General features: G+C 48.4%; 1 protein-coding gene across 11 annotated transcripts in view; it reads left to right on the forward strand.

The window, feature by feature from the left end:
* The window catches only part of ANKRD11 (ankyrin repeat domain containing 11), a 190,509-nt gene that overhangs the window by 140,024 nt on the left and 26,321 nt on the right, over positions 1-24,164 (forward strand). For 7 of the 11 annotated variants that reach the window (XM_049110586.1, XM_025427118.3, XM_025427124.3 and 4 more), the window contains 2 exons: positions 17,068-17,215; positions 22,844-22,982. In XM_049110586.1, the coding sequence (XP_048966543.1) occupies positions 17,129-17,215; positions 22,844-22,982 (226 nt within the window). In that variant the 5' untranslated portion in view covers positions 17,068-17,128. Of the gene's footprint in view, positions 1-17,067; positions 17,216-22,841; positions 22,983-24,164 lie in introns of those variants that run through there. The other 4 variants (XM_025427121.3, XM_049110587.1, XM_049110588.1 and 1 more) reach the window with 2 other exon arrangements.

Genomic DNA, 24,164 nt, shown 5'->3' on the forward strand with positions numbered 1-24,164 from the left:
TCCTCCTCCTCCTCCTTCTCTTTCTTCTCATTCTCTTTCTTCTCCTCCTTCTCCTTCTCTTCATTTATTTGAGAGAGCATGAGTGGGCAAAAGGAGAAGCAGACTCCCCATTGAGCAGGGGGCCTGATGTGGGACTCTCCTGGGATCATGACCTGAGCCACCCAGGCACCCCTCCCAGAAGCTTTCTTTAAAAAATTTTATTTAGGGACAGCTGGGTGGCTCAGCAGTTGAGCATCTGTCTTTGGCTCAGGGCATGATCCTGGGTCCAGGGATTGAGTCCCATATCAGGATCCCTGTGAGGAGCCTGCTTCTCCCTCTGCCTCTGTCTCTGCTCCTCTGTGTTTCTCATGAATAAATAAAATCTTTAAAAATGTATTTTTTATTTATTTTTCAAGTAGGCTCTATGCCCAACATTGGGCTTGAACTCACAACCTTGAGATCAAGAGTCAGATGCTCTACCAACCGAGCCAGCCAGGCACCCCTTCCCCAGAAGCTTTTTATTTGGTTTTGCAAAGATAGGCAGTCCTGGACTGAGAAGGAGAGTGGTCCAGGGCAAGCTGTCCTGGGGGAGCAGGATTTCTCTTCTGTCAGGCTACAGTAGGTGCCAGAGAGCCAGGAGAACCCAGAGGTCCCTGTGTAACATTCGCAAGGAAATGCAGGACAAAGTGTGTGCACCATGTGCTACAACCACCCCGCTAGCCATGCTGACAGATTAGAGGCAGTGGGGCCGTGGCTTCTTCTGTAAGCAGCTTCTGTGGCCATCCAGCTTGCCAGCCTTGGTGTGCCCTAGGTATTGAGTCACATTCATGCCAAGCCCCATCCTGGTGAGGTGGCACAGGGCAAGTGTGGAATTATCACTACTTCTGCGGCCACACCACTCTGAACCTGCCCCTCCTGTTCCCACAAAGGCAAATGCAGTTGTACCCTCTTTTAACCAGGAGAACAAGGAACGAAGTTCTTGCTGTCCATCCTTATGAACAGATCTTCAGACTGAGTTCTTCTAAGTTACATGCTATTGGGAGGCCTGCCCTGGAGCAGCCTTCTGGTTTCAAGTACAGAGGTTAAACACTGGGGCGCACTGGACGCTGCATACCTTCCTGGCTTTTACATTTCTGAGTCTGGTGAGACCAGTTAACAATGACTTTGAGGGGAAAGGAGGTGGCTTCATTATGGGTTTATTTCTGGAAGATTTAGTTGTTACTAATTAGGCTTGTTTTGCTCCCAGCATTCACTTGGCAAACGTTGCAGTTACAGGAGGGAAATTATTGTTTAACCCAGCCGATTATCTAATCTATGAAAGCAAAGATGATCTTTTGTTTTTTTTTTTTTGGGGGGGGGGTAGCCTTTTTTCTGCAGAAGGTCTTCTGTTTTAGGAAACTAGAGTGCATTGTGAATACAGTATTTCTAATACAGACAGGTCCTTTGCAGACTGATATTTTGGTTTGGCAGCAGGTGTGCACTGATCAGTACCCTCTGTAAGCAGATGGCTGTCCTGGGCAGCATTACTGTGTGGTACTGAAGGAAAGTCACAGCACGTGCACAGGGCGAGCATCTTCTGTAATGTTGGACAGATGGACATGAAGGGCTACAGGGGAGAGGTTGTCACTGTGGAGGTACAGTGGGGGCATGCCCCACATGATGGCAGCTGGACAGCCCATCACATCCTATGGTGACACCAGTGTGCCCTGCCATCACTTTGATAGCTGCATTTAGTGTGTCTTCCATGTAACAATGAGCTTGGGAAGGCAGGACTCTGGTGCTCAGCAGGTGTGCCCATAAGCTCAGTTTCAGCATGGGGTCAAGTGCAGGTCTAGGCTTGCACGGGTGGGGTGAGGACACAGGAGGGTGGGGGAGAAGGGGGGAGAGCAGGGCCACTCCTTTGGCTCTGATGATTCTTGTCCACCTGCACAGTCATGGTTTCGTACCATGTATCCCATGATGCCCTTGCTCGCAGTCGCCCGCCCTGCTTGCCTTGTTCTGAGCAAGTTGTTTTCCTGAGACATTCTGGAATGAAGAAACACATGCCAAATGCACACAGGGCAGTGCAGTCAGTACAAGCAGAGCAGGTGGTTCACTGTAGGGTGCAGGCAGTTGGGAAGAGACCCAAATGGACAGGCAGCCACCAGCACCAACAAGATTGTGTGGGCCCTGGAGGCTGGTGTTAACCCATCTTTTTGTTGTTAAAAGTGGTTTTGGCAAGGGTGAGGATTGGGCACCCCGTGTGTTCTTGGCAAGGCCATGCATGGGACAGCCTTTTTCCAGACCACTTGGCAGTATCTCATGAATGTGTCACCTGACTGCCTGCCCATGTATGCCATGGGCTGGTGTAGGAATGTGGGCTTGTGAATGAGGGGTGATGGCATGGATGGGATGCCACAGCGGGAATGTCAATGTGTGGGGGATACAGGCCTTGAGACAGGACACCCGGAGTCCCAGAGTTCCCAGAATGCCCACATGCTCAGAGCTGCCTGTGTGTGCACACCCAGGTGAGCTGAACAAGGGAGGAGACACACATATCATCTCTGTTGTTGGAATGGCCTGAACATGCTCTGTTTATTGTGCAGCAGAATCCCGTGTGGGTGAATGTCTAGTTACGTGTCCTCCTTTCAACACTACCATGAATGTAGGGTGTCCATCTCAGAGGCTGTTGTGTCTGCCTTTATTTCCAATGGGAAGAGTCTCTCTTTCTTTCTTTTCTTTCTTTTTCTTTTCTTTTTTCTTTTCTTTCTCTCTCTTCTTTCTTTCTTCTTTCTTTTCTTTCTCTTTCTTTCTTTCTTTCTTTCTTTCTTTCTTTCTTTCTTTCTTTCTTTCTTTCTTTCTTTCTTTCTTTCTTCTTTCTTTCGAAGAGTCCCTTTCAATCTAAAATGTTACATTTACATGAAAATCATTGTCCTGTGGGTGCCATGAAAGTGCTGAGAGCTACACAGAGGGGCCCTAGGACAGGGACCTGCCAGCCATACTCCCAGAAGACCTGCTTTGGCCGGTGGCTTCCCTCTCCTTTCTCCAGAGGTTCCTCTTGTAATCAGGGTGCCTCGTGTTTCAAGCATGTTCTGGATTCCCACCCATGTGGCAAAGACAGCGGCTATAACCTGAACTTTGTTAGGAAGGTACAAGGGAATGTGGGCAGGGGTCCCAGGATCCAGTCTTTAAAAGGTGTCTTTATTGTATTGACTTTCCTGTGATGTCAGCCATCACTTCTTAATTTAGGAATTCTTTTTTTTTTTTTTTTTAAGATACTATTTATTACCTGGCCTATGTACTGGATCCTGTTTTGAGTCCCACGGGCCATTCCAAGGATTTTGGGGAGGCTCTAATCACATCCCCCAGACCACCTCAGATAAATGTCATTTAAATTAAAAAAAGGGATCCCTGGGTGGTTGGTGCCTGCCTTTGGCCCGGGGTGTGATCCTGGAGTCCTGGGATCGAGTCCCACATCAGGCTCCCGGTGTGGAGCCTGCTTCTCCCTCTGCCTGTGTCTCTGCCTCTCTCTCTCTCTCTTTCTGTGTGTGTTTCATGAATAAATAAATAAAATCTTTAAAAAAAAAAAAAAAAAAAGAACTCTAACCTTTTGGGATCCCTGGGTGGCACAGCGGTTTGGCGCCTGCCTTTGGCCCAGGGTGCGATCCTGGAGACCCGGGATCGAATCCCACGTCGGGCTCCCAGTGCATGGAGCCTGCTTCTCCCTCTGCCTGTGTCTCTGCCTCTCTCTCTCTCTGTGTGTGTGACTATCATAAATAAATAAAAAATTTAAAAAATAAATTAAAAAAAAGATATTATTTATTTATTCATGAGCGATACAGAGAGAGGCAGAGGGAGAAGCAGGCTCCCTCTGGGGAGCCCGATGCGGGACTTGATCCTAGGACCCCCGGATCACAATATGAACCAAAGGCAGATGCTCAACTGCTGAGCCACCCAGTTGCTCCTAATTTAGGAATTCTAATCAGAGACCTACTTGAGAGTGTTATCGGGCAGATTGAAGCACGCCTCATGGCTTTGTCAGCAGCACATCAGCACAGGCAGTGTTCCAGTCTTATCAGGGAAGGTTGGAAGCTCACAACTGATGGCTCCTGATAGAGCCAGGCTTCATCAATTTCAGGGCTCCCAGCATTAGGGACACACGTCCTGGGGCCCTCAAGCCTGAGAAGCAGGTCCTTAAGGAGCATTGAGTGAGCACTGGGCCAGGTGTCAGACATTGTCCTAACCTCTTAATAGGAGAAGGTTTTATTTTCTTATTTTATAGATGGAGAAACTTAGACATATCTGACCATCTTAAGCAGCTCAGCTGGTGTTTCTGAAATGTCCTTACAGCTTCCTGTCATGAGAAACATAGTCTGTGGCTCTGCCCTGCACACACGCCCTCTCCACACACCCCAGAAACATGTTTACAGAGCATCTTCTTTCATGAGATGGTGTGTGTTATTTCACTTTCTAAACAGTGTCTGTTCTGGAAATGCCTTGCCAGGTGATCTCCATCTCACCCTAACATGACTCCTAAGCCACGGTACATTGTTTCTGTCTCTTCTTTGGTGAAATGTGTCTTCTGTCCTATGTCCATCTTCTAATTGGATTGCTTGCTGTTTACTGCTGTTTTGATTGTGGTTTATTAATAAATGCGCCCTTTGTCTGACTGGTGATTCTCAAATCGGCAACTTATCTTTTCACTTGGGAGCTGAGTTCTTCACAGAGCAAAGGCTTTCATCTTGTGGAGGTGTGCTTTACCAAAATTTTCCTTCTCTGGTGGGTGTCCCGTCTAAAAAACTTTCTGTCCCGGGGGTGCCTGGCTGGCTCAGTCAGTGGAACTTGTGACTCCTGATCGATCTGGGGGTTATGGGTTCGAGCCTCACATTGGGTGTAGTGATCACTTAAAAATAAAAGCTTTTTGCCTCACCCTAGATCTTAAAGATTTTCTGATATATTTTTTTCTTCTAAAAATTTTATAGGTTTCTATAGTTTTTCTTTCATAAGTTTATAACTGTTTCATTTTTATTTAGTGCAATTGTAGGTGTTGTATTTCCACACACTCATTGCTAGTTTGTAGAAATACTGTTGGCCCTTAAACAATGTGGGGTGAGAAGCACCAACCCCCACACACTTGAAAATCTCTGTATAAATTTGAGTCCTTCAGAACTCTTCTAATTAGCCCACTGTTGACCAGAAGCCTTAACAATAGCATAAACAACACACATGTTGAATGTTGTACGTATTATATATATGTATATATATATACACACATTTATATATATTTAAAGATTCTATTTATTTGAGAGAGAGAGAGTACAAGTAGGTGGGAGGGGCAGAGGGAGGGAGCAGATGCCCCACTGAGCAGAGAGCCCGATGCAGGGTGAGGTCATGACTTGAGCTAAAGGCAGATGCTCAACAACAGAGCTGCCCAGGTGCCCCTCCACATTGTATATTCTTAACCATAAAGTAAACTAGAGAAGAGAAGATGTTTACTAAGAAAATCATGAGGAAGAAAAAATAAATTTACAGGACTATGCTGTATTTATCAAAAAAAATCTGCATGTAAGTGGATCTTTGCAATTCAAACTTGTGTTGTTCTGGGGTCACCTCTGTATGCATTTTGTGTGTTGACCTGGTATTCTGCACCCTTGCTGAACTCATTTCTAGGAGTTTTTGGAGATTCCTTGTAATTTTCTAGGTTAGATGATCATGTTGTCATCAAACAATGTTTTCTTTCTTCCTTTCCAATTTGTATACTTTTTATTATCTCTTCTTGCATTACTGCACAGGCTAGTATTTCCATTATGATGTCCAAAAAGTGTGGTGAGAGGAGACATCCTTCTCTTCTTCCTGATCCTGGAAAGCAAGCATTCAGGTTTTCACAGGAATGATGTTAGCTGTAGGCTGTTGTGAATGCTTGTTATCACATTGAGGCTGTTCCTCTGTGCCCTCCCTGATTGTGCTATGAGTTTTTATCAGGAGTATTTTGTTAAATACTTTATCTGTATCGGTTGTTATGATTTGTGATTTTTTTCTTTAGCCTGTTACTATGGGGAGATTTTCAAGGTAGACCCAGCCTCGCACAGTCTGTATTCTTTACCAAAAACACACCTACATCTCCACCTGACAAGACTGTGAAATCACCCCAGAGTAATAGATCTTGCCCCTTTTTGTCCTGCTCCGTGGTGTAGATATGCCTCATGCTCTAAGCAGCCACCTGGCACATGGGCTTTGTTTCTGAGTGGTACTGCCTCTCCTTGTCCTTGCCCCTGCATCTCGGGACAGCTCCAGCCATGGGGCAGCTGGCTTGTAGGATGATGCATGTTTGACTCCGCAGGGTGTGCCTGGTCCTCTTTCCGATCTTCTCTCTGTATTTGTTCTTCTACTGGGCACCTCCATCACTTTGTGTCCACGCATATCAACCTTAGAGTATGTCTGGAACTCAGTCCTCCTCCAGTCTGCTGCTGTTCTTTGTCAGGTGGTTGTGGAGTCCACATGACTCCTCCTCCTTCCCCTCCTCCTCCTTCCTTCTCCTCTTTGATTTTATTTATTTGAGAGCAAGAGAGAGCGCTCATGTGTGAGTGTGAGCAGGGGGAGGGGCAGAGGGAGAGGGAGGCTCCCCGCTGAGCTGAGCAGAGAGCCTCATGCAGGGCTTGATCCCAGAACCCTGGGATCATGACCCAAGCCAAAGGCACTCTTTGCCCCTGAGCCCTTCAGGTGCCCCACGTTGCCCTCTTGTTTCATCACATTCAGTGTGGATTTTAGCTCCTTCTGTGGAAGGCAGTGTTTTCGCTGTGCTATTTTTTGAGTCCCTCTTCATCTCCTACCCTTGAATGTCTGAAGGTTTTGTTTTCCATTCTATTTAGTGTCAGTTTTATGCCTTGTGCATAGGTTAGGTTCATGCCATGTGTTGGGAAGCTTTGAAATGTTACTCTTTTATGTCTGCGTAGTTACACTGTCCCTTCCTAGGAACCAGGGCCACAGGAGGGGAGGCTGGTCTGCAGAGAGGTCTTGTTTCTAAATTCCTGCCAGGTTATTGTTCATACTATGAAGTTTAAGAAGCTGGGTATGATTAAAACATTTATTGTGAAATGTAACATGACACACAATGTCCACAAAGTAAAGATGTACTTCACGCAGCCCCTCAAGCCAACCTCCAGCCCCCACTGGTCTCTAGACTCCCTGGGCAACCACATCCTCACCTCTAAATAGTCTTGATGCCCAGGCATGCATCTGCAAGCACTGTAGTCTACTGTTGGGAGAAATTTATGTAAATACACAGTGTATTTTTTCCCAGCATTATTTGGGAGACTGATTCAGGTCATTTTTGTGTTGTCACTGCCATGTACTGTTCCATGCCAGCGGGGCCTCTTAGGCATGTGGCTCGAGGGCACATTCTTGTGCAGGTCCTGGTACGTTTGTGCTTGCATTTCTTTTGGATATGCGCCCAGGCTTGCTGCAGTTGCATGATTCACACTCTCATAAGAATGAATCTGCTCTCTTCGCTCTACATCTTCATTGATATTTGATACCTTATTTTGACTTTTGTTTACATTTCCTGGATTGCTAAAGCAGTTAAGTTTTTCATCTACATATTGGCCTTTTGGATTCCTCTTTTGTGATATGTGTTAGTGTCCATTTTTGTTTTGGGTATTTTGTCTTTCTCTTAATGATTTGTAGGAGCTCTTTATTCTGGATAAAAGCTTTTTGTCAGTTATATGCGTGGAAAGTATCCTCTTTTCCTTTGTGGGAAGGCACCTTTAATGGACAAAACTTGTTATTTAAATTGTCAGAATTTTCAGACTTTTTTGGTTAACGTTTCTGGTTAAAAGATCTGTCTTCACGACGCAGTTGTGATGGTCTTTTCTGTACTATTGTGTAGTAGCTTTGTGACTGTACCTTTTACATTTACATCTGTGATCTGTACAGAATTGATTTCTGCATATGGTGTAAGTTGGAAATTGTCACATTTTGCCATAGATGTGTCCAGTTGTCCCTTCACCACCAGTGGGCAGAGCTGTCTCTCACCCCTGCCCTGCCCTCTGCAGCCCGCAAGGTCCCACATCAGTGTCCACAGTGGGCAAGGGCTTCTTTCCCCCCCACTCTGTTAGTCAGCACGTGATGCTGCTTTGACACTGTTTCTTCAACTATTTGACGTTGACTTTATTTAATTTTATTAATATGTATTTATGTAATCTGAGGTTCTTTCCTTTCAATTTCAAATTTATTTGTATGAATTCTGTCTTTATTTTTTTTAGAGATCTTTTCTAGATCTGTCTTTTTTTTCTCAGGACAGTTTGGGCTTCTTCTCCATAGTTGTTTTATGGCTTCATGGCAGTCCCTCCTGGTTTGAGTTTATTTCCTGATAGCAGGTCTTTGCAGGGTTTACTCTGGCCTTGTGCTTCTGCAGAGGTTCTCAGACTTGTTGGGCTGATTCTCTTACAAGGCTTGAGGATTGGTAAAGACCCCACTCAATTTTTATTGTATAGGTTACAGCTCTCATCACAGTAACATATTGTCTTTAAAAGTAACACTGTAAAAAAAAATAAAAAATAGATAAAAGTAACACTGTAAAAATTTTTAAATATTTAATTCACTTAAAATAATAAAGTGGTACAGGGCACCTGGCTGGCTCAGAGGCATGTGACTCTTGGTCTTGGAGTTATGAGTACAAGCCCCATCGTTGGGTCTAGTAGAGATTACTTTAAAGAAAATAAAACTTTAAAAAGTAGTAAAATAGTACATAAAAATATAAAATTTTCCGTAAAATAACTATTTTACAAAAGAAATCAAATTTAATGAGAGGAATGGCATTGTCTTCTCTATCTGCCTTAAATAACAGATAACTGGATACTGCTACCTATGGTCTGCACTCCATCTATGGCATTCTGCTATTTTTTCTAATTGTAAAAATAATCCAGCCTCTCATGGACATGTGGTATGGAAAGACATATTTGGGGGCTGTGTCCTGTGTGTTAGCAGGTCTTCCCTTGTGGGTATCCCATATTGGTTATTTGGAAAATGTTGGTTCATTGATTTATGCATATCTTCCTAATGTTAATGTGTTTATTTTAAAAATCACCTTTTTAGAGGCTCATGGGACGCTCAGTAGGTGAAGTGTCAGACTCGATCTCAGCTCAGGTCTTGATCTCAGGATTGTGAGTGTAAGCCCCACATTGGAATCTACTGTAAATAAATATTTACATACATATACCTTTTAAGGTTACCAACATTCTCATTAAAATGTCTTCAAGCACTGCGATGCTGTTGGCCTAATGGATGCGAATAAAATTTTCCTAAGCTCAAGTTGCACTTGGAAGCTTAAATTTTATTATTAACCACAGCTACTATTAATTTTCCTTGAAGTGATAGCTCCAGTTAATTGATTTTTTTTCTTTTAAAGATTTTATTTATTTATTTATGAGAGAGAGAGAGAGAGAGAGAGAGAGAGGGGTAGAGACACAGGCAGAGGGAGAAGCAGGCTCCATGTGGGGAACCTGATGTGGGACTCGATCCTGAGACTCCAGGATCATGCCTTGGGCTGAAGGCAGGCGCTAAACTGCTGAGCCAGCCAGGGATTCCCCAGTTCATTGATTATTGAGGAGATAACTGCTGGATACTCAGTTCTTAATAATAACAGTTTGCCTGAGAGTCTTTCAGGTGAAACCTGTGTCCTGTGAAAATGCAGCTGGGTCAGCTGGTCACGTCCAGAGATTCTCTTGGGGACTAACACTGCCCGCCATGCACCCTTGAGTCTTGTCAGAGTACCAGAAGGACAGGGACTCAAGGTTTGTAATTTAATAAGATTTAAAATTGTTGCTTCTTTCCCAAGGACAGTTGTTAGATGATGCTGGGGCTTTTTACTGGGCATGTGTGAGGGTCTCTTCTTGTGGGGCACACCAGCATTTCTGCACCAGTCCTGTGGGAAAGGCATGTTGTCACGAAAACAGTGTTGGCCTGGGGCACCTGGGCGGCTCAGTGGTTGAGTATCTGCCTTTGGCTCAGGTTGTGATCCCAGGGTCCTGGGATCGAGTCTCATGTTGGGCTCCCCACAGGGAGCCTGCTTCTCCCTCTGCCTCTCTCTGTGCGTCTCTCAAAATAAATAAATAAAATCTTAAAAAAAAAAAAAAAAACAGTGTTGGCCCTAAAAGCCCCCCACCCCCCAGAATGGTTATGGGACCCTCTGTGCCTACAGACAACATAATCACTGCGTCATGGTGGGGGTCAGTAGCTAATGCAGCGGGATCGTGGGCCAGGAAAGCATTTGGGTTGTGGCTGTAGTCTAGTAATACTATTTATGGACATGGAAATTCTAATTTATGTAATTTTCATATGTCACAAATACTAGTCTTAAATTTCTTTGTCCCTCAAAGGTATAAAATATGAAATCCGGGGCACCCAGCTGTCACATTGGAGCAGGAAACTCTCGATCTTGGGGTTCTGAGTTTGAGCCCCATGTTGGGTGTAGAGATTGTTTAAAAATAAAATAAACCAGGAAACTCATTAGTAGCTCTCAGTTTTTACCTAAGCAGGGAGAGAGCTGATTTTGGCCTTGGGCTGTAGTTTGTCACCTTTGTAAGCTCTCATCCTCCTTTCAGGAAGAGTAGAGGGGCCGGTAGCTTGGCTTTTCTGTGTACTTGAAGCTTTCTTCTGTGTGCTTACCCTGGTTGACCATGTAGCTGAAATGTATTTGTGTCTCTGGACCATTGTTCCATTGTCCGGCACTCCGAGAATGGAGGGAGTCCTTTGCCAAGGACCTTGGCGCTTCGCCAGGCTCTTGTCCTTGGTGGGCGCACCTCTGGAGGCTTGGCAAAGTGAAGTCACAATCAGTGCTGGTGATTTGCTCTCGGTCAGATTCCTCCGGTTGAAAGAGTTGTATCCTAGGCTGTTATTATGTCTTTGCCCTTATAGGACAGTGGGCATTTTGTATTGATTCTCCAGTACTTAGCCTTTTCTCTCATTTTTAAAGTTTTGCATCTTTTATTCTCTCTCCTTGAATTATTCTACTCTCCTAAAACCAGGATTGCTTCTAAGTCATCGTTTCTCTTTTGTTTTGCAATCTGTGTCTCTGAGTAGACTAAGGAGGGGTTCTTGGTGTCCTTGGAGTTCTCCGAACTCCCTCATGAGTGTGAGCTTGTTCATGTTGACTGTCTTTTCAGGCTTCCTCTCTCCTTACTGAGCTAACTGCCAAGTTGGACGAGACCCCTGGGGGCTGGTGGGCCTTCCTTGATGGCTGTGGCATGATGCCTGCTTGGAGTGGCAGTGGCTCTCAACCCTACATCCAGGGCCACTGCACTTTTCCCACAGGAGCTGCTCTGCCCTGGCCTCGCTGGGTGGAGCCCTCCTGGTCCTGTGGACGTGGGGCCTGTGGGCCTGTGTGAGCTTTCATGGGCGATGGCTTTGTCCATTTGGGTTCCACCTCTGATCCACATGAATCCAGTACCAGTGCCTTCCAGTTTCCCTTAGTTTATTGCTGTTAGCATGTCAGTTGAAAAGGTGACTAACTCCTTGGATTTTTGCTAACCTGGGTTCAGGTTAGCAAAATCCCTGTGTTCAGGCCCTGCAGTAGAGTCAGCTACCGCTCTTGTATCAGGTTCAATCTGGGAGGGAGCCTCTGTTGTGCGTTGTGTCTCCTACCCATGGAGAGGGACTGGCCGTGTGATTCTGTGTTGTGAGAAGGGAAGATAGTATGGTATGTCAGGTGTCAGCCTAGATGAAGCCCTGTGTGTGCTTGTGGAGGTGTGGGTGGGGGCTGGCTCTGGTGGCAGCTCTCACACAAGAACACTGCTCCAGGCACCTTTGGGAGGGAATGCACCTGGTCATGGTCCTTGTTGGAGGGCTCTTAGCATGTCTGTTCTGCCAGCCCTTTGAATCAGGCTCTCTCTCTAAGCCCACAGTGCAGGGTCCTGGGGGCAAGCAGGAAAGATACCCCACCAGCCAGATAGCACCTGGAGCTTCCATGGGCTGTGTGCCACTTGTGATGCAGACAGGTGCAGGGCTAGATGACCTTTCCCAGCCCATATGTGACCCTGGGTCAGACATGACCCTGGCTGCAGACAGCTGTTGGATCCCTTCCAGGCTAAGAGATGTTTTGCTTGGGCTTTGCATGTGGCTGCCAAATTATTGGCAAATTCCCTGCACCAGCAGTGTGGGCATTGTACCTTGGTTTCAGGAAACGGGCTGGGGTCTCTATTCAGAGAACTCGTCTAACTCCAGACACTGTTGAGTGCGTTCCTGAGTGGTCTCTGTGCCTCCCAACAGCTTCTGATGCTAGAGCAGCTGCCTTTCAGTTTGGAGGCACAGGAGAGAACCTGCACCCTGTAGCACATCCCGATCAGGGACTGGTTAGCAGCCAAAGCACACCCCATACCGGCCATTCTCTCTTTGTCCGTGTTCATCCTGCTCTGCAGATGTCTCCCCCACGTGCTGCTGCTTTGGTGCTGTGTGTCAAGTCTGCATGTGTCCCCAAGTGCTCTGACGTGGACCAGAACATCCCTGTGTTCAGAGCAGGCATCTTCTGACACTAGAAGTGAGAGGATTTAGATCCCCGTTACAGTATATCTGAGCAGGGACAGCCTGCTTGTCTCTGGGGCCTGAGGCTTGGGTTGTTTGGTAAGAAAGCCCCAGAGCTCAGATTGAGGTAGCCTTGTAGCTGGTTAGAAGGGAAGACTCCCCCCAACCTCTGCCACGAAGATTGCCTCCACTGTGATGGCTCTATAGGGTGTGGCGGTGGTGTCCCATCCTCTTTTTTGGGTTGAGCAGTGAATGCCCAGCAGTCAGCAGGAAGGCCTGTGGCACCCTGACAGCTTCTGCTCGCTCTCAGAGAGGACCCGTGGAAGAAACAGCAAGCCCAGCTTCTGACGTGTAGAAGTCGTGGGTGGTGATGAGAGTTGCTGGGTTCTCTGTGTCTGCGTCCTTCCCTTTGCTGGCATGGCCATTTCCCTAAGCCGAAGGAAAGGCTGAATGGATACAGGGGGGTGAAATGGCATTCAGCCCTAGAGCCTGGACAGCTTATGAGGGGGTTGGAAAGACAAGGTAGATGGGAGAAGATGAAGGTGCATTTGAGATTTGTCCTTAGCTGATTTGTTATTGAAAAAGTAACAGGGAGGACTCCGGTCCCCTTGGCCCTACAGCTTGCCAGACGGGTCCTGAGAGGCACTGGATGGTTCACCCAGTGTGCCCAGCTCTCCAAGAAAGTCAACTGGAATGCATCAGTGGCAATCTGAGCCCTGGAGCTGAAAGCTCCATCAGTGACGGTCCCTAAAGAAATGAGTCCAATGTCCCAGACCCTGATGGGACCATGCTCCTTGTGGTTGTCCTCCTGTTTCTGACTAGTTCAGAATACTGAGCTGTTTGTAACCAAGAGGAGTGAGATGGCTCTGGTGGTCTCAGCTGTTGTTGTGAATGTGGGCTCAAGAAAAATGTCTTAAGAAAAAGAAGATAGAGGGATCCCTGGGTGGCGCAGCGGTTTGGCGCCTGCCTTTGGCCCAGGGCGCGATCCTGGAGACCCGGGATCGAATCCCACATCGGGCTCCCGGTGCATGGAGCCTGCTTCTCCCTCTGCCTGTGTCTCTGCCTCTCTCTCTCTGTGACTATCATAAATAAATAAAAAAAATTAAAAAAAAAAAAAAAAAAAAAAAAAGAAAAAGAAGATAGAACATCTGGGATGACACTCCTAACCTACTAGCTAATGGCATTCCTAGCCCTTGGGGGAGGGGAAGGATGGTGCCCTGAGGACCTGACCTTCGGGAGTGAGTGAGGCCCACTGGTGGGTACAGAACACTGCAAGCTTGGCCAGTGGCTGGCACAGATTGTCCCTTGGGCCATTGTGGTAAGGTTTGGGCATGCCCTCACTCTGCAACAGATTGCATGGAATCTGGTTGTTCACAAAATGAAATGTGAAAATTAATAAAGGGAAATCTCATTGACAGTGGAGTAGGGAGGCGACACAAACATGGGAAGCTCTGATGCCCAGCACTAGCTGTCAGTTACAGATCCAACAGGAGGAGACCTTGTGGAGGGATGCTACCTGCTGCAGCTCCTGCTTTCCTAATCCAGGAGGAGAAAGGAAGGTTTTCTCCTGTCCCAGCAACAACCCAGCCAGTGAACAGCCACTACACTTCCAGCTCCCAGTTTACTCCAATAGACTTGTAGTTTACAACAGCCTCACCCACTCTTCCCATCCCTACCCCTTTCTGCTATAAAAGAGCCACCTCTGTGTTGTTCCCTGGAGTTGTCTATGGTTTGGGGCTGGTGTGTTAGGCATGGCTTGCCATTGTCTGCTATTCCGGAATAAAGCCATTTTTGCTATTAAAATAACTAGCAGTTTCATTTTGAACATTAACAGAACATGCTGGCAGGTAGGTGTCCACTGGTAGCAAGGAACAGCTGTCTGTGGCAGAAGAGTTGAATGTCAGAGGCATTGGGCCCAAAGACTTGCACCCAGGGCCTCAGTAGTTTAATTTTAATACTGACAAAAGGTTCGTTAACGGGGCACACTGGTTTAGTACCTGATGGTTTGTAGAGCACTCTGAGAGCAGCCAGGTGCACACAGAGGGCCACTGTGGGTGGCCTTCAGGTGGCACTGTGCAGTTCAGGCTGTTCCAGTCCTGGGCAGAGATCCTTCCCACTGATGCCTAGCATCCACGTCAGAACTGGGACCAGGGCACCGTGAAGGTCTAAGGTCCTGGAGGAGCAAGCTCAGAACTCGCTTCACTCCTTCCTCTTGCCCTGTGGCTACTGGGGCGGTTTTTAAAGATCCTTAGGCTTTGGAGGTTGAAGTGGTTGTTCTGGAACTATACTCTGTTCTCTTCATGCTGTTGTGTAGCTGTCATGCCATCTTTCCAGGGAGGGCAGGTGGGAGGAGGAGGCAGGTCTTTCAGCTCTGGGGTCTCACGACTCTACTCTGAATAGAGAGACCACCTAGCAGACATGTAGTGAAATCACTGGGTGAAAGAGTGAGGTGGCCACCTGTGCCCATCTATTGGTGTGGGCACTGTGGAGTAGGCTGGAAGATTGTGTTTAGACATCATGGGGCAGCGCTGTGGCCATGTGCTGGTCTAGGTGTATCCTACATGGTCACGGACTCTTGTGTTTCACGTTCAAGAGCAGGAGGGTTGGACATCCCATGATGACTATGCTCGATTTCCCATCATGACAGCAGGCAGTCAGGAATTTTTAAAAATTTAACTTCCGTACTCTTTTTTAAACTTCTACTGAAACATTACCAATGAGTTCTAGCAGCTGTCTCTGAGTCAGGCTCTGAGAGGTTACTTCTCTAGGCTGAGATGTTCTAGTTTCCCAGTGCAAAATTGGAGAGGAATGTTGAATTCAGTTTCAAGAGGAGATGGGAGATGTTGTTTTGGCCTCAGCCACTGGAGTGTGTGGATAGAAACGCCCTGTCCACCTGCTTTGAGTGTGCTGGGGAAGGAAGTGTCAGGAAGTAGATAAAGCAGTCAGCCTTGTCCATCTTCCCAAAATAAATTTTAGATGTAGTTTTAGGTCAGTTAAGTATCAAGAGAATACTTTGTGAAATTTTATCAGTTAATGTGGAAAAATAAGAGGATCTGTAGAAAAAAACATGGTAAAGGGCAGGTTTAGTTTTCAGCGCACAGAGAGCTACACAAACTACGGATTAGAGCTCCTCTTATAGATTACATTGAACATAGTATTTCAGAAGCCACACTTCATGTATAGAGGCTGTTTAATTCCAGGTGATTTAGTTTAAAAAAACTACTTATCCAAAATGGCAAAGGTGTATCACCAAGGGAAGTAGAGAAGAAATAGTACACGTGGTTTGTTTGTATAAAATGTTCTCTAATTCTGATGATGAAAATTTGAAAGTAGGAGCAAGTAGGAGCACCCAGGTAGCTCAGTCGGGGAGGCGTCTGTCTGCCTTTGGTTCCAGTTGTGATCGCAGGGGTCCTGGGATGCAGCCCCAGGTCAGGCTCCAGGCTCCCTGCTCAGCGGGAACCTGATTCTCCCTCTGCTGCTCCGCCCCCCCCCCCCCCCCCCCCCGCTTGCACTCCCTCTCCCTAGCTCTTTCTCTCTCAAATAAATAAGTAAAATCTTAAGAATATATAAAAAGGAAGGCAGTGGCTTTTGGGAAGATGGAATCGATGCATGGAGCAAACCGGACGCTGAAAGGTGTAGAAGAGGCCATGGTCTGGTCAGGTCAGTGTGGCCATGGGCAGAACCTGAAGGAGGCTGATTCTTCTCCCAGGTCCCAGAGGGAGCCCTCACAGGCCAGAAGATAGGACCAAGGACAAAGCTGGCCAGAGCTTTTGCTGGGTTTTCTGCTGGGAGAGCGGGCAGGCAGGGTGGACAGCTCAGGACTGGCTAGTTTGAATAATGCGGTGGTCTCTTGTTGCCTGGTGACTGGCTTGTGTGTGTTAGATAAAGAAATGGTTGGTGGTTTTATGCAAGAAGGATTTTCTGTCTCTAATAAAGGGCTAGCTCTGGGAGGGACAGTCTCTCCCCAGAGAGCAGGCGTTGGTTGGTTGGTTGGTTGGTTGGTTGGTTGGTTGGTTGGTTGGTTGGTTGGTTTGACATGCCTAAACATCATAAAATACAGAATTGATACAGCGTATGTCCTGGGATTTCCTGGGAAATGCAGGGGCTGGGCCTCAGGCCCCTTTGTAAGGTCTGGCTCAGTGGGCACAGATCAGCACACCAAAGCTGCCTGGACCTTAGGGGATGGTGAGGACTCCCCTACCTTCTGCTCATTTATTTGAGAGAGGTTAGGGATTGGGTCTGAGCTCATCCTGACCTTCCTTCTGTCTGGGGGCAGTGTGGGAAGGGAGCTGCTTTCCTGGGGTGAGGGGGTGCAGGTGATGCGTGGGGTGGAGGCCATGTCTAGGAGGGGGGTGAGTGTGGTGTACTGCCCCTGGGCTTTGATCTTGCCCGTGGTGCAGGCAGAGGGCACTGGGGGAAGAGGGGAGGACAGGGCCAAACTTTTCATCCTGGAGTGGCCTACTGGGCTATGGGTCCTGAGGTCCCTGTCAGAGCAGTGGGTGACATTCAGTCCATTCTGGGGCATGAATTTGAGATTGCCTGGGCTTCATGTGCATTGGTCCTGATTAACGCTGTGTGTCCTCTCTTTTGAAGCAGACTGTCGATGACGAAGCGATGGCAGTATAGATGAAGATCAGGTGAGGGGAGAAGAACGATGCCCAAGGGTGGGTGTTCTAGAACACCACAGCACGAAGACTTTTCCCTCAGCAACGACATGGTGGAGAAACAGACGGGGAAAAAGGTAACATCCGAGCTGCCCTCCCCTTGCTGCCTCACCATCACTGAGCTCTGGCTGGCTGCCCCTGTCTTTGTAGATGTCCCTCTGTGGCTACAGTGACAGAGAGGGCCAGAGAGGACCTGCTGTATCTTAAGGATGTGTTCATTTTTCAGGAACCACAATTAGGGCCCACATTTCTGGCCACAGATGTCTGTTGGTTTCAGTGAGCAGATCTGACATTTAACCATGTTTGCCTTGCCCTAACCAGAAACATGGCTGAGGTGGGTAGCCCAATGTAGCCCATTGTCCATGTAATTTGGAAAAGGCCCTGTGCTATTGCCTCTGGGCTCCGGGGTGCATGCCCCGCCCAGAAGCCTAGGGGCACTGGTGGATGTGGACTTTAATCAGATGGGAGCAGGGAGCAGGTCCGGGCTTTGCCTCTTCTCTTTGTGCCCCGACCGTGTCTGTGGTAAGAGCAAGAGCAACACGTGCTGGTGCAGGCGAGCTGAGGTGCCTGTGCCGGCTGGTCCACAGCCTTGATGTGTCCCTGTCCCCCCTGGATGCCCATGTGGCAGGCCATCCATGCTGTGACCTGTATGATTTGTGACCCCGGGGCCGGTCTTCTGTCTCAACACTTGGGTGTGCATGGAAGTTCTCTGTACTGAGCCTGCTGGCTCTGCCGACACCCTGGTTGGATGGGGCATGAGGTTAGCCTGTTTTCCACACGAGGAGGTAAGCAAGCAGAGCCGTGTGGTTCCTTTGGTTTAGGTGAAACATGGAGCAGATTGTGAACATAGGCATGCTTCAGTGCTCATCAGAATGACCAGGCCTCAGAGGCTCTGGTATATGGGCATCTGTGGCCACACATTGTCTCCCACACACCGTCCCCCAGGACCCCATGCCATGTACAGGAATGGGACAGAGCCACAGCATGGAACTGTGGGGAGGCTGAGGCTTGAGCTTGGTCTGGACTTGGGAGAGGTGTGCTTGTCCAGGAGGCCTGTGGAGGGTCTCGTTACAACTTGGGATGGACGTGTGCTGGTGTGCCCAGGAGGAGCTGGAGCCAGTGGGGTCAAATGTGCCCTGGGGGAGCAGGTAACTCCCACTCTGGGACACTCACACTAAATGGCCAGACTGTCGTTGGTAATCATAGTTCCCAGGTCTCTGGATTTTCCTGGGACGGGATTACACGATCACAGGACAAGGGAGAGGCCACATGCATCCCTGTTGGGGTTGCCTTCTCTGCCTCTCCACTGGCTCCCCGGTGCAGGTGGGCAGCTAGAGCTTCAGACTGCTGTGCCTACCAGCTCAGGTGTTCTCTGTCCATGTGGCCTGCCCCACTAAGGCAGATATCAGAAAAGGCCCCCAAGAGCTCAGCACCTGCCAGGGGCAGTGGGGATGGGGACAGTTATGTGGGTCTCATGCACTCCTGGCCTCCTTTGGACACAGGGCTTGGTCTGGGCTGGTTCCAGCTGCTTTCTTTTCCTTGATGAGAGCAGTCACTGGATGGAACCGGCTCCGGTGTGGGCAGCATGAGCAGCACACACGTTTGCCACAGGTGATGTATGGATCTGGCTTTGTTTTGTTTTGTTTTGTTTTTCAAGTAAGATAACTTTATACTTTGCCCAGTACCACCTAAGACAGACACTCTCTTGGCTTCTGTGGCAATCCCTGTTGTGCTAGTGAGGGATCAGTGGCAGCCTCGAGTGACCTCCCTGCCCTGGTGGAGCTGCTCAGTAAGGTTCTGCATCCTGTCTGCCATGAGTACCTCATCGGAGCCCCAGGGCTCACTCTGGACCACTCTGGTTACGTCACCAGTGTTCACTTTCCCAGCACAGCTCATGAGATGAGGAGCTGGACTCAAGACCTGTCAGCTTTCTAGTAAGATATGTCACGTCTTACAGTTCACGTTTAAAACCTGGGATAGGGATCCCTGGGTGGCGCAGCGGTTTAGCGCCTGCCTTTGGCCCAGGGCGCGATCCTGGAGACCCGGGATCGAATCCCACATCGGGCTCCCGGTGCATGGAGCCTGCTTCTCCCTCTGCCTGTGTCTCTGCCTCTCTCTCTCTCTGTGTGACTATCATAAATAAATAAAAATTAAAAAAAGTAAAAATAAAAAAATAAAACCTGGGATAAATCTCCCTCCAGATAAGAACACATGGCATTACCTGCCTTGGGGAGGCCTCCTTACCGCCTCCCTCCCAACATCCATCACCATGGAGGGACCGCCCCTGTTGGGACTTATAAGAGGGGACTAGCTGTTCAGTGTTACGTCCCATTCACAGGACATTTCCTGTGAGCAGCAGCCCCTTCTGTATGCATTGTACTGCTGACGAATATCCAGGCTGCTCCATTTGGGGGTGTAACAGAGTGATGGCACAAATGTGTGCACATTGGCAGATATGGTGTAATGGCTTGTCATGGTGATTGCCCCAGTTCTGGATCCTAGGTGCTGAGAGAGTTGAGGCTGTCCTTGTCACACAGGTGGTGTGGCTGACCTTTTGTCCCTTGGGTATAGTGGCACCTTGTGGTTTTGCCTGTTTTTCTGTTGTGTGCTGGTCATGAGGACATGCGCCTATCTTTGCCGTCTGGCATTCATCTGGGATTGATAATTGCCATGGAAGGCAGGGGTCAGTATGTATTTCCTTCCCTGGGAATGTTCACAAGGTCACCGTTGCTGATGGAGCAGGGCCCCTCCTCTGCTGTGTCACAGCATCGCCTGACCCCAGGCACATAGGGCTGCAGCCTCTGCTCGGAAACTTTGGGCCTCAGCCCCAGACCACCGGGCAGGACTGCTCTCATTTTGTAGTCTGGGTGTCTGTGGTTCTTTAGCATTCTCTTTCTGATTTTGACCCTTGGCATTACTCAGACCTTTTGGAGGAAGCTGGTTGGTTTCCACAGAAGGCCTGCTGGTATTTTGATGGGATCACTTTGAACGGAAAGTGCAGTTTGCAGGGAGTCGTCCTGCTAACAGTTGTGCCCTTTCTGTCCCGTGAACAGGAGCATGTCTCCCATTTTTCTAAGCCTTTGTTTTCTCAGTAATGCTTTGTAATTGTGTTGATGGCTTAAATTATTGTCATTTGTTAGGTTTATTCCTGTGTATTTGATGATTTTTGATACTAACTGAAGTGATATTTAACATCATTTCCTAATTGTTTCGAGTTGATAGAAATCAGCTACTTTTCTGTATCCAGCAACGTCTCGTTCACTTATTAATCTGAATGGCTTAATATTCATGGATATACTCATAACATCTTCACATTAAGGCTTTGTTATTGCTCAGGAGACAAGTGGGGGAGGAATGGAGGCAGATCTGATTCCAGAGGAGCCTGCCTGTGTCTCCATTGGCAGCTGAGCACACGGGTCCTGTCTGCCCCTTGGAGACATTCTGTGAGCTTGTGTGTGCTGGTGCCTTTCTGACACTCTGGAACCTTCTGTGTGTGTTTGTCTTTGGTGAGCAGTTGTGAGGTTTCTTTTTTATTTTTGGGAACAGTAGTGCCAGTTGTGAGCACAGGGGCATGTTGCATTAATGTTAGAAGCTGCTGACAGCAGTAACTCGAGTTGTGCCTACTCTGCCACATTCTTGTCAACATTTGATACCCTGTGTCTCTGGTTTTAGCCATTCTGGTGGAAGCATTGGTATCTCCTCTTGGCTTTAATTCACTTTATCTTTATACGGAGCATCTTCCCAAATGTGAATTGGTTACATGCTTATTTCCTTTTCCAAAATGTATATTCACATCTTTGCTCTCTTAAAAACAATTGTTTCGTTCTTTAGTAGCTGTGACAATTAGGCCTTCCTGCCTCCCACTCTTTGGGGAAGCACCCCTTGTCAGCATCAGCACTGGGGGCTCTTGGTCAGGTGGAGGACTGTCCCCATTCCCGTGTGCTGAGAGCTCTTGTCAGGACCAGTATTGAACTCTCTCACAGGCTTATTTGCAAATATTGGGTGATTGTAAGATTTTCTTTCTTTTATTTTCTTTAGGTGGTGTGTTACATTGGTTTTTTTAATGTCTTGCATTCCTGAATACTTTGTTATTGCTCTTATCTATATTATCTCTTTTATATAAACCTGTGGGTCAGATTCACCAATGGGTCAGGAGTGTTCTTGGTGGATAGGTGTTTATTACATTTTGGGGATTTTCCTGATGGGCAGCATGCAGGTAATGACAGGCGTCCTGGTGGACGTCTCTGGAGGTGTGGTGCACCTAGCATCTGTGCAGCCCCCTCTTCCCGCAGTGTCTCATGGCTTAGGCCCTACCCAGGGCCCCTCTTTGCATTCCAGACACCCTTAAAGCTGGCCATGTGTTCTGGCAGAAATCCCCCTGGTCTATTGAGGGGTGTCTGTCATTAACTGCCGTGGCATGGCTGGCTGTTCAAGGTGGAAGATTGTCGGGACCACAGGTGTTGGGGACTGTGGCCATGTTCTGTGCTGGCAGGTGGCTCCTCTCAGGAGCACCTCAAGGACCCCTGCTGCTGGGAGGGGGGCATGGGGGTGTGGCTGTGACTGTACGGTGTTTGTTGACAGCTTCCCTGGGGAAAATTAGTCAGCAAGCACCCTGGCAGAGAAGGGAGCCGTGTATTGGTAGAGCAATCCTTTCTACCATGTCATACCCCAGTATGCAGATCATACCCCAGTGTGCAGACCAGTGTGGCAGGCTGTGCATGTTCTGCCTGTGTGGGGCTCTCTACATGCTCCCTAGAGCCTCTTGCTATACTGTGGACAGGGTGGGGATGCTGAGGCACTACTGTGAGCAAACAGAGCCAGGGTGTTAGTTAGAATTTGGAAATCTCTGTGAGCAGCCCCCATCCAGGACAGTGTCATCAGCCAGGAGCTTTTAGGGGTCTAGGGTGTTTAGCTACTGCAGGCAGCAAGGCAGGGGCTTCTGCTTCTGCTCAGTGCTGGGTCCTTCATCATTTTGGAATGGGGCTGCCCCATTCCTGCCCTTCAGGGATCTGTGCACTTACATTTCCACATGGGCCCTCTTCCCTTGTGCAGACAGCATTGCAGAAGGAGTAGATGCTATTTAGCATTGTACAGTTGCTGGTACCCAGACAGGCACAGGGCTGGCCCGCTGGTCAGGATGGGCCTGGGATATGGGCTTCTTGATCCTTATCCTACAGGAGGGACCAGCCCTGAGACACAGGAAGGGGGTGATGGTGATGTGCACCACCCACTCTCCTGCATCGGGGGTTGATCTGTTCCCACAACAATCCCACCGTGTCACTGGCTGGTGGTGATGTCAGCTGGGGAAGAGGGAGGTCCAGGCAAGTGGGAGCATTTGCGGGCTCCTTCCCTGAATCATGCATAGGACTCTCCACTTGGCAACGTGGCCTTTTTAAGGCCAGCTCTTATTTTTCTCATTATTTAATCCCTCTGTGGGAAAGCTGTGTTGGAGACAACTTGTATCTCTCCTCTCTTCACACTCATGGGAATACTTGGGATTCAGGACAAGAAGGGGTGGGTGTGGGGCCAGAATACAGTGGAGGAAGCCGTGCATGCTCGTGTGAGCCTGGCGAGTGGGAGGTGCTGCTCATTGCCCAAGTAAAAGATTTGCTTTTCCTGGTACCTGAAATGAAATCGCAGTAAATGTGAGGATTCCGAGAACTTAATTTGGGAATGATGTCTGAAAGCGTCACTTTCTTTTCTAGGATAAAGATAAAGTTTCTCTGACCAAGACCCCAAAGCTGGACCGCAGTGATGGAGGAAAGGAGGTGAGGGAGCGAGCAACCAAACGGAAGCTGCCCTTCACTGTGGGGGCCAATGGAGAGCAGAAGGACTCGGACACAGGTATAGGTGCCGCCCCTCACTCCCTGCTGACCACCCAAGGCCATCTCACCTGCCACGCTTTTCTCTTCTACAGAAAGTGTCCTTGACAGCCCCAGCCTCTCTTCATCTTTTGGCTTTGCACCAGGACTCTTTGAGGAGTCCTGTTGGAGGCCTGGGTGGGGTCATCTAGAGTGAGGTCTAAGAGCATCTGCTCTGTTCTTGATGTTGAGGGTGACTTGGTGCTGATAGGAAAGGTTCACAGAGAATTCTCCACAAGAGTGCCAAGCAGGAACATACCCCCAGCCCCCAGCACACCCAGGGAGGTTCCCATTGTGTGCCCAGCTGTGTAGGCATGAGTATGAGCTCCTCTCCCCGGAGGCTCCAGCCTCCTGCTCCCCACCGTGCTCTATGCAGTCCCCTGAAAGTCTTGGGTAAACGTGTTTTCCCTTAGGGCTACAACAGCACATAAATTAAACCCAGTTGTTTGAAATAAAAGCCAAAAGGACCACTGAGAGTGGGCCAGAGCCAGTGCAGTTTCCTGTGGGTGTGTGGGGGAGCCTGGGGTTGCAGAGCAGGGGTGTATGTGCATGTGTGTGTGTGCGCGCGCGCACGTGTCTGCACATGAGCGTGCATGTGTTTCTCTGTGTATGTGTGTGCATGGGGGATTCATACTTGGCACGTCCACTTTGAAGTTGATGCCATCTTGAGCAGACATCCTGGGGCCCACCCTGGGTCTAGGCAAGAGCCCAGCCTTTCTCATACCAGCCCAGACTCTCTCTTTTGCTTAACCCTGGTGCTCAGGGGCCTTCCCGGCCTGCTGGTCATCTGAGCAGCAGACATGTATGCCAGTCACAGGCAGGGGTGAATATGGGCACAATACCCAGAGAGCCATGGAACCTGGGGTGAACCCATAAAAACACAAATGCAGCCATTAGGAGAAGGAGCTGAGGCCCTGCCAGGATGGGGGTGTGGGTGGGGCTTCCTGCATCTTTGGGTTTGTGTCAGTGGGAAAGTGCTGGGTACTAAAACAGAATAAACGTGAGAAAATTGGGAGAAATGGCAGAGGGAGCAGCATGAAAATGTGTGTGTGCCTTGGCTGTTACTCACAGGGCCATGGGGCCCTCCCCCAATACCCTGTGCAGGTGCTCCGTGAGCATACATGTGATTAGTTGAAAGCCAGAGAAGTAGATTTTGTTTTTCCGA

The sequence above is a fragment of the Canis lupus genome, chromosome 5 (genome assembly GCF_003254725.2).
Source record: "Canis lupus dingo isolate Sandy chromosome 5, ASM325472v2, whole genome shotgun sequence".
NCBI classification, from domain to species: domain Eukaryota; kingdom Metazoa; phylum Chordata; class Mammalia; order Carnivora; family Canidae; genus Canis; species Canis lupus.